The following is a 9,844-nucleotide window of genomic DNA, read 5'->3' as shown; positions in this document are numbered from 1 at the left end:
AATTTTTTGTAAGCCAAATATGCCAAAGCGATTGCTTTAGCTAATTACATTCAGCCATCCAGGAGGCTTTATTTTCAAAACTTGACCAGTTTCCCAGAAATCCTGACTGGCGGGGTTTGACTTTTACACCTAATAGCAAGGACTTTTCATAATGTTTAACGGTTAATGCCTCATTGAGCAAAAGTTTCATGAAATCTCTAATAAGTAAATGCTCCATGAGGAGCATACCGTGCCCTAATGATGGGCCCACCTATATTTTTAAAAGGAATGCCCGGCCCATTAAAATTAGGGGTGTGCACACATCAAGGAATTGATCGTTTGGCCATGAACTGTCACGCTCAAGCTAATTATTCGGTGAATTGCCCAATGACCCTTGCTATGCAATCCACCACTCAACTCTACTCCTGATCTGAGAAAAAATCAATAACATTTATGAGCGTGACAACCAAGAAAACACCCACTAAAAATATAGGGATCATTTACAAAAAAAATAAATCATAATTTATCAAAATCCAAAAATCAGGATTCAAATTTATTTCAAATAAACACAAATGTCAAAAACTGAGCATATAGGGCCCTTGACTCCCCCAAACAACTATTACCAAAACAAAATAACAGAATTCATATATTTACTCTCTGTGACCCGAGCCAGAATTATCATAGATCATTATTCTTCATCGACGGAATGGTGCGAAACTATAGTTTTTATATTAGAGTACACGTCGACATGATCATTGTTTAATCCCCGGTGATAGGTTATTGCAAAGTTAATTTGGGGACTACAAGTAGTGTGTCAAAATATTTCCTGTCTAAAACATTTGACAAAGTCGAAAATACAGAAATTTAAATGATCCCATTTTCAATAAAAATATGCCCAATTATTTCAAAACAGAATATTTAACAATGTATTTAAATAAGACATAATTAAATAAATTATCTAAAAATTCAGAATTAAAAATAATCAGAATTCGAATAAACATTTTGAGAATATCATTAATTCAAAATTTTGAATAATTTGAAAATAATTCCGAAAATAATATTAATTAAATAAACATGGTTGAATAATAAATAGGAATCCGATTAATCAGAATAATTAAATAAAATACTTAGTTTTACAAAATTTACCTAGTCTCAACATATCTTTATACATAGTATAATTTATATGTGGTTACTTACCTTGAGATCCCCAAAATCTAACTCCCACTCGAAGACAAGATCAATCCTTCTTGAACAACTCTAAAAGCATAATCAAAATCTAATAGCTGAAACGATAATTTAACACAACCCAAAACATGGATCAAAACCCATGCCAAAATTTAAAGACTCACTTTATACTCTATGTAACACTAAACATCTAGTCAGAAGATAACTTAGCCATACAATAGCTAAAAATCATGTTTCCACGGAAATGACACTTCAACAAACACCTTGTGGGCATAACCAAAACTAAGCAATTAGCCAAGTAGACAAATAAGGCACATGCTATTTAATACAAATTAATACCCTTTACTAGCAAAACAAAGAAGAACAAACCAGCTGGGCTAAAAAAATATAATAAGCTAGCATCATCTCTTTTTACCCATAAGCTTGGCAGCCTAATTGGCAAGAACAAGAAAAATTCTCCAAACAAAAGGCTTACAAGGTTGGATGGCGAAAATTAGGCTAACAACAAGCCCTTGAGACCGCTCCTAGCTCCATGGCGTGCAAGGAAAAAAAGTCTATGATTTTCATCGGCTCATCAAGCAAGGGAAGCACAAAAGAAAATAGATGAAGTTTTTGACCGTCGGATCACCTTTTTGAAGCTCCAAACCCAAACCGATGGCATGGCTAAAGGTGAGGTTGACGGTGAGGCTAAGGAATAGGGAGATCCGGTTGGGTGAAGAAACAGATAGAAGAGAAGGCTCATGACTTTAGGAAAGAAGATAGAGGGACTTCACGGGCTAGAGAATGGAAAAATAAAAGTTTTTCTTATTTAAGGGAGATGGGGTTCACATGAACTCTCATCCATTGGTACGAAAATTGAGTTGCAAACTCATTTTCTCACTAAAGACCTTTTGTGGCACCATGTGCATGGGGAAATCCTTTTGTGTACGAAGAGACCGTGACTATTCGTGCACAGGAGACCCTTAGTCACTATGTGTTGGGTGGGATTTGAGCACATGACGTTGAGCTAACCCAATGTTGGATATTTATTTTTAAATATTTCAATAATATATTTAAAAAAAATGTAATTTTTTTATATATTAACTAATTATTTTTATTAGATAAATATTTATTATTAATAATTGAAATGTTATTCTTGTGTTGTTGTGTTTTTATTCGTTTGTTCTCTTCATTTCTGTACTTTTTTGTGCTTTACGTCATTTTTTTTAGTTTGTATTGGTTTTAATTTTCAATAAATCAGTGATTTATTTATTTTTCTAAATATATATATAATTATGAAGACCCCACTATCGGTGCACTGGAGATCCTTACACACCATATGTTGGGTGGGATTATGAACTTTCTAGGATCACACTAATTTTTTCCAATCATTACCACGCCTGGAGGCAATTGAAGAGGTATTATTAAAAGCATATATAGTTGTTATAAATTGAGAGGCACAATACGGAACGCATGAGAAAAGCATGCCACAATGATACAGTAAAATACAAGCCACACCCTGAGCCACCCAAATCCAATAGATATAGATGCCTAGAACTAACTAAATCCGAGCTAAGAAGGCACAACAAACTGATTCCTTCCTTCGTCTAAGATGTCTGAAGATAATAAGCTTTCACCATATACAACAAGGCCTCGAAGGAAACTAGAAATTGGAGGCATATTAACCTTGAGGAGCCCCTCCAGCATTTGAACAACCATTCCCATTGTTGGTCTTTCACATTCTATGCCCTGAATACACCAGCAAGCAGCTCTGCAAGCTCTGTTTACTTCATCCATGTTGGCCTTTCCCTGCAATCTACTATCCAACAAACATTGAACATTACCTTCTCTCACTTGAATTGCTGCCTTGAGAGGGAAATAATTGTCTCCACTTTCGTATTGCTTGCTGCTATTTCTCTTCCCTGATATTATTTCCAAAAGCATCATCCCAAAACTAAAAACATCAGCTTTGGGTGTGATTGCTAATCCACGAAATCCATTACGGTGCGAGATAGCCCAATTGTTCCTCTCATGCTTTGGTTAACACATTCTCGAACTCCACGTCAAGTAGCTTTGCAAGACCAAAATCGACCCCTTTGGATTAAACTCGGCATCAAAAGTATGTTCTCCGGTTTGATGTCATGATGGATGATACACTCTCTGCATTTTTCATGGAGATAAGCTAATCCTCTGGCAATTCCCAAGTGCAGTCGTAGCGAGTGGACCAGTCTAAAGCCTTTGCATTGCTCCCAAACAGATGAGAATCAAGAGAACCATTAGGCATATACTGCGAAACCCGGTGAGCCTTTTTAGTACCTTGACACGAGGCGAGCGTAAAGAAACAAGGTTAACATCTTTGAATGGTTCCAAGTGTGCTCACCTCCGCTCTCGAATTGCTTCTCCCTTGACGAAGTCCTTCTAGTCTCTTGGCGACAATAGCGATTTGAATGCGGTAACACCCGCTTTAAAAAGCAGAACCAAAACTTCCACGGCCCGGTTTGGCGGAGAAGTTCTTGGTCCACGCGTTCAAGTCTACGTCATCGGAACACCACCAAATCTCCCATCACTAACTTGAAATCTCTTCTTCTCCTTCGCCTTAATTTTACCAGAATCCAAATGATCCCCAGACAAACCAAAGATGCAGCTAGCACACCAGCAACAAGCCCAGCAACATTTCCATTCTTATGATCACTTGGAAGTTCGGAGAGCGACTAGGCGGAGGTGGAGAGTTCCTCCACCTGATCCTTCATATTGATCTTGGAGATTAAGCAAATCACCATACCATATTGTGCAACCAGTGCCATTATAAGAATAGGCAGTGCATGAGCAGTTATACAAGCAAGCCTGCATACATTCATCATCATTCCCAACTTGCAAATGTTGGGTTGTGGACCACACAATATGTAGGGATATAAGGACTTATGTGCATAAGTTGTGTAGACGTACACAACTAATGTTTATAATTGTGTTTATCTTATTATATTCAAGTTTTGAATGGACCCAAATTGTGATCTAATTCAAGTTTGAATTTGGTCCTAATTATCTAATTTTAAATGTGTGGATATACATATTAATCATATGTTGTGTAGAATTCCTGGGGGCAAAAATTGTCAAATCTATGATGGGCGGACTTGTAATTAGCCCCATAAAGTTTTTCTTATAAATAGGGTGTGGTCACGACGAGCACGCACCGATCTAAGATTCGATTAGGGTTTTTACGAATTGGGGTTCCCATCTCACTCTCTGCGTGTGATCAGTGAGAAGAACCACAAGACCCAATCACTTCCATCATAATCAATGGATTCAAGTGCAGGTACGCTTCCGCCACTTTCTTTGTTCCTAAGCAATCTCCAAGCAAGAAGATCCAGGGTTATACATTAGGGTTTATACCCATTAGATCCATCAAGTGGTACCAGAGCCATCTTGTGTTGGAATTGTTTGGGATTTATTATAATTAAATCTTGAATTTATTGATTTTATTATGCATGCTTCGATTTGAGGTTTTTTTCATGCTAATATAACGATGGTTATATATACATATATTGAGTACGTGTATGATTGTTTTAATTGTTATATTGCAATTCTCAAAGAGATTTTGAAAGTCGTGCCATGGCTTTTCAGTAGATTGGAAATTATATATATATATATCTAGATGATATAATAATTATTTAATTAATATATATATATATATATATATATATATATATATATATATATATATATATATATATATATATATTGATCGATGTTTGGAAACCGTGTGGTTTCTCAATTCGAAAAACATAGATTGTTATTATATATATATATATATATATATATATATATATATATATATATATATATATATATATATATATATATATATATATATATATATATATATATATATACTAGATTTAATTTTTATACTATGGGGAAATCATCAAGCCCTTGTGCTAATGCTTTTCTATAAAGATTTATTGATTATCATGTATCATGGATTTCAATACATGTTTATATTTAGTTTTAGTAAGTTAATTTCCATTATTACCAATATCAAGGTGCAGGAGCACAATTAATGATTTATATTAATTTAAATTTTACTTTGATTTGGATTAGGATAATATTTGGATTTTAATTTGATTGTTGAAGTTTATTTAAAATTATTATGAATTTAATTTTTATTCATAATTATAAAGTTGTTTTAATAATCATTAGGAAATAACAACTTAGAGTTTGCTTTTATAGCTTTCTTGGGTATTTACTACAATTGGTAAAAGCAGCATCGTCACCAAAGTGACCTCTGTTGTGGAAACCTTTTTGTTTGTGAATAACCATGGTGTTAGTGCATGCTTATTCTCATGCAGACAACACGTCGGCCCAAAGGAAGACTGTTGTCTGGCAGAGATTTGTTTGCACATGTGGTAATAAGTTGTTTATAGTTATAAAGTGTCTATTGTGAGTATTTAGTCGGCCCAAAGGAAGACTTTATACTTGATTAGATTTTACTATAAAACTTGATTACTGCAACAAGTTAATTACTAGTGAATTGAATCTCTGTCCAAAGACTAGATTTGATGCCAATCAATTAACTTGAAGATGGGTTGTTGTTATTTGTATTTTTTGATTATTAGACTCTAGTTAATTAACTGTGAGCTAATTATTGATTATTGCTCTTTGTACAGTTGACATCATGAGTGTTAATAATGTATTTACTACACTCAATGGCATTCCTATGCTTAATGGCACAAATTTCAAAACTTGAAAAAACAAGGTGACACTTGTTTTGGGATGTATGGATCTAGACTATGCATTAAGAGAACCATGTCCTGCACCTCTTACAGATCAAAGCTCTCTTGAGGATAGGAGAGTTTTTGAGAGGTGGGAGCGGTCTAACCGTATAGGTCTAATGATCATGAAGAATACAATCCCGGAGACTTTTCTGGACACTACATCTGATAAAAGGGACATTAAGCAGTTCCTTGACACCCTGGAAGAACGCTTCGTAAGAAGTGATAAGGCGGAGACTAGTGCTACACTAAAGAAACTAGTTTCCATGAGGTATAAGGGTAATCGGAATATACAAGAGTACGTCCTTGATATGTGTCATCTAGCTGGAAAATTAAAGAGTTTGAAATTTGAGATACCAGAAGATGTTCTAGTGCATATGGTGTTGATTTCCCTCCCTCCTCAATTTAGTCAGTTTGAAGTGAATTATAACTGTCAAAAGGAAAAATGGACAGTAAATGAACTTATCTCACATTTAGCACAAGAGGAAGATCGGATAAAGCAACGTGAGGTTGAGAGTGCTGATTTTGCATCTTCAAGCCATTAGAACAAGTGCAAGAGTTCGAGTTGTTTTATTAATATTAAAGCTTTATAGGGATAAACTCCATTGTTGTGGATCCGCTTGCATTAGCTCCTATAGTTTTTTTAATAAGCATGTCACTTATATGGTCGACATTTGTAGAGATGCTTTTGATTAGTGGGAGTTTATATTTAGTTGGTTTTAATATTTGTATTAGTGTCATGACATTTATAATAGATTTTTGTGAAATTTCTAGATTATTCATTGTTTTTACTCCGAACTATAATCTCATAAAGTTTTTAAAAGTCTGGACCCGAGTTGGAAATAGACAAGCGTAGATCACATCGGCTTGTAATTTCCATGCTACACATCCACACTTGATCTATGTTATTAGTTAAGTCGGCATATGTGATCATCGTGGGTTTAGTTGCATTATACTGGCGACGACTGCCCCTTTGTTCCATGTATTGATGAGGCTGATGGACGAGATTGATTTAGGTAATTTTTCAGTTGTAATTACATTTGGTTATTGATAGTAATTTATACACAATTTTGAATTCCCGAAGGTGCATGATTGTATGGTCCAAGTGGGAGATTGTTGGGTTGTGGACCACACAATATGTAGGGATATAAGGACTTATGTGCATAAGTTGTGTAGACGTACACAACTAATGTTTATAATTGTGTTTATCTTATTATATTCAAGTTTTGAATGGACCCAAATTGTGATCTAATTCAAGTTTGAATTTGGTCCTAATTATCTAATTTTAAATGTGTGGATATACATATTAATCATATGTTGTGTAGAATTCTCGAGGGCGAAAATTGTCAAATCTATGATGGGCGGACTTGTAATTAGCCCCATAAAGTTTTTCTTATAAATAGGGTGTGGTCCCTGACTGAGCACGCACCGATCTAAGATTCAGAATTAGGTTTTTTGAATTAGGGTTCCCATCTCCTCTCTCTGCGTGTGATCAGTGAGAAGAACCACAAGACCCAATCACTTCCATCATAATCAATGGATTCAAGTGCATGTACGCTTCCGCCACTTTCTTTGTTCCTAAGCAATCTCCAAGCAAGAAGATCCAGGGTTATACATTAGGGTTTATACCCATTAGATCCATCAGCAAAGTCTGGCCATCATCAGGCAAGCTCACATTTGACATCTGGAAAAATTTATCTCGCTCACCAACGTAACCTGAGCTCGTGTTATCACAGGACTGCAATGGTGTGTCCCGGACACAGCCCCCACTGTAGTCACTCAAAGCCCAGACTATTGGTGACCTGCTGGTCGAAAACCCTCGACGCACCGTGACTCGAGGGCGATTTACGCTCGTGCAGCCTACCGAAAGGGCCACATAATGCAGTGACGTCACACTGAGCTTCGGGCACGGCGAAGAATGGATTCCATCGTTGGGTGGACTCCTCCCACAACACCGCCTTCAACTGTCCTGTGACATCCATCACAAAGTCCAGGATCACATGGGACCTAGAGTTGTTATTGAGGTTGAAGGAGCAGTAGAACTCTTCAGAGTTAGCATCACATGTAACGTTAACCATGGTGGCTGACGACCTCACTGGCACTTCCTTGCTGAATGTACGGCCATTCCAGGGCCCTGAAGTCCAGTAGGGCTTGCTCATGTTCCAGAGGAGTACGGACTGGTTATTCTCCTGTAACCCGCTGGAGAATAATCCTGGAGCTGGGTCCTGAGAGTTCTTCCATGAAATCAATCTCTTGCTTACTTTAGTTACCTTATTGAAAATGGACTTGCTTCCAGGAAGATTAATATGAGTTGGGTTGTCGAAACTCTGCCAGAAGATGTTAGCAGAGTTGTCAGCATCTCTCAGGACAAGGTTCCCGTTGTCTTGGAGGACAGCAACTGTGGAAGAATTGGAGGGGATGGTGGTGTTGGTGGACCATATGAGGGACTTGGATTGGTCAAGCAGAGCCAAGTTTCCGTCTGGGGAGATATGAAGCAGAGACTTGGTGATGTCTGAGACTGGGGTGGCTCTGTTGGCCACCCAGACAGGGGTCAGCTCTGAGACTTTTTTGTACCATATGCCGATGTAGAATTTGCTAGATGATTCATCTTTAGTGAAGAAACCAAGCACAAAGTTTCCACCTACAGAGAAGAGCTTCTGGTCACCAGAGAGGGATTGGTTGCTAGTGATGGAGTCTGATGCATGGGCGACACAGATGTCTAGAGAAATGAGGAACAACTTGAGAACAAGGATTGCACTTGTTGAAGCAATGATTTCTGGTTTGCATAAAATACAGGAAGAGATGAGGGTAGGAGGAGCAGGGGAGAGCCTTTGTTTTTTAATTAAAAAATCAATGAGGATCAAAATTTTCGTCTGGTAGGTCTTACGGAGGGCCCACTTTCAATTAGCGTACAATTTTCGGCTCTATATTATTTCTTCCTGTTCACATGTTACATTTTTGTTTGTTTACGAATAAAAAAACAAAGGTACGTTTATCACCTATTTATCAAGGAATAAAAAATTGAATCCACAACTTTTTCGTTAGCAAATAAACAAAATACAATTCTTGTGAGAGTGATATATTTTAGGTATAATATCCTAGTTGGTCATTCTACTTTTCTCTCTTCTCTTTTGGTCCCTCTACTGATAAATGCTCCCAACTAGTCCCTCTACTTTTGAAAATGTGCCCACTTAGTTAAAAATGCTCCCAACTAGTCCCTCTACTTTTAGAAATGTGCCCGCTTAGTCCCTCTAGATGGGCACATTTTTTAAAATAGAGGGACTGATTGGGAGCATTTTTAACTAAGTGGGCATATTTTCAAAAGTAGAGGGACTAGTCAGGAGCATTTCTGAGTAGAGGGACCAAAAGAGAAGAGAGAAAAGTACATGGACTATTTTGGTGATTATACCTATATTTTAATACTGTTACGCCCCGAATCCGACTCACCAGGCCCAGTACACTGACAAACGGCCACACACTAACCAAGCCTAGGCCTAGTAGGCATGCAAAGCCTCAAAACCTGTTCTCAATAAAACACAAAATATCTAACAGAGAGCGAAACTAGAAACGAGAATAGAGCTCGATACTAAAAGAACAAACTAAATGTTTGCATAGTCAAAACAAGTTATTTAAATAAAACCTATGCCCACAACAAACGGGACTTAGTACATGCTAATAAGATTGACGGTGGCCCAACGATCCCTGCTAAGCTATCCGTCACTGACCTCTACTCCTGATCTGAAAAAAAAATATCAACAAAATTTATGATCACATGCAATAAGCACCCACTAAAAATATAGGGATCATTTATCAAAATCATAATTTAACAATTTGCAAAACCAACAACACAAATTTAATTCACATAACATAGATGTCAAAAATTAAGCATATAGGTCCCCCAAACAACTATTGCCAAAACAAAATCACAAAAT

General features: G+C 36.8%; 3 protein-coding genes across 3 annotated transcripts; 1 reads left to right on the top strand and 2 right to left on the bottom strand.

Moving 5' to 3' along the window:
* Positions 1-2,715: 2,715 nt before the first annotated feature.
* LOC120277148 (G-type lectin S-receptor-like serine/threonine-protein kinase At2g19130) lies at positions 2,716-3,087 on the bottom strand. The gene has a single exon (XM_039283900.1). It carries the CDS (start codon positions 3,085-3,087, stop codon positions 2,716-2,718), a length of 372 nt encoding a protein of 123 aa, XP_039139834.1.
* Positions 3,088-5,917: 2,830 nt separating this feature from the next.
* On the top strand, positions 5,918-6,457 carry LOC120277147. The gene has a single exon (XM_039283899.1). The coding sequence runs from the start codon at positions 5,918-5,920 to the stop codon at positions 6,455-6,457; it is 540 nt and encodes a 179-aa protein (XP_039139833.1).
* Positions 6,458-7,687: 1,230 nt separating this feature from the next.
* Positions 7,688-9,417, bottom strand: LOC120277145 (G-type lectin S-receptor-like serine/threonine-protein kinase At2g19130). The gene is made up of 2 exons (XM_039283898.1): positions 9,396-9,417; positions 7,688-8,688 (listed from the first exon to the last, which is right to left on the bottom strand). Exons 1-2 carry the CDS (start codon positions 9,415-9,417, stop codon positions 7,688-7,690), a joined length of 1,023 nt encoding a protein of 340 aa, XP_039139832.1.
* Between the last annotated feature and the right edge of the window lie 427 nt (positions 9,418-9,844).

The sequence above is a fragment of the Dioscorea cayenensis genome, chromosome 15, assembly GCF_009730915.1.
Source record: "Dioscorea cayenensis subsp. rotundata cultivar TDr96_F1 chromosome 15, TDr96_F1_v2_PseudoChromosome.rev07_lg8_w22 25.fasta, whole genome shotgun sequence".
Taxonomy (NCBI): Eukaryota; Viridiplantae; Streptophyta; class Magnoliopsida; order Dioscoreales; family Dioscoreaceae; genus Dioscorea; species Dioscorea cayenensis.
Note: the sequence above shows the minus strand (reverse complement) of the source record. Positions and strands in the feature narration are given on the sequence as shown.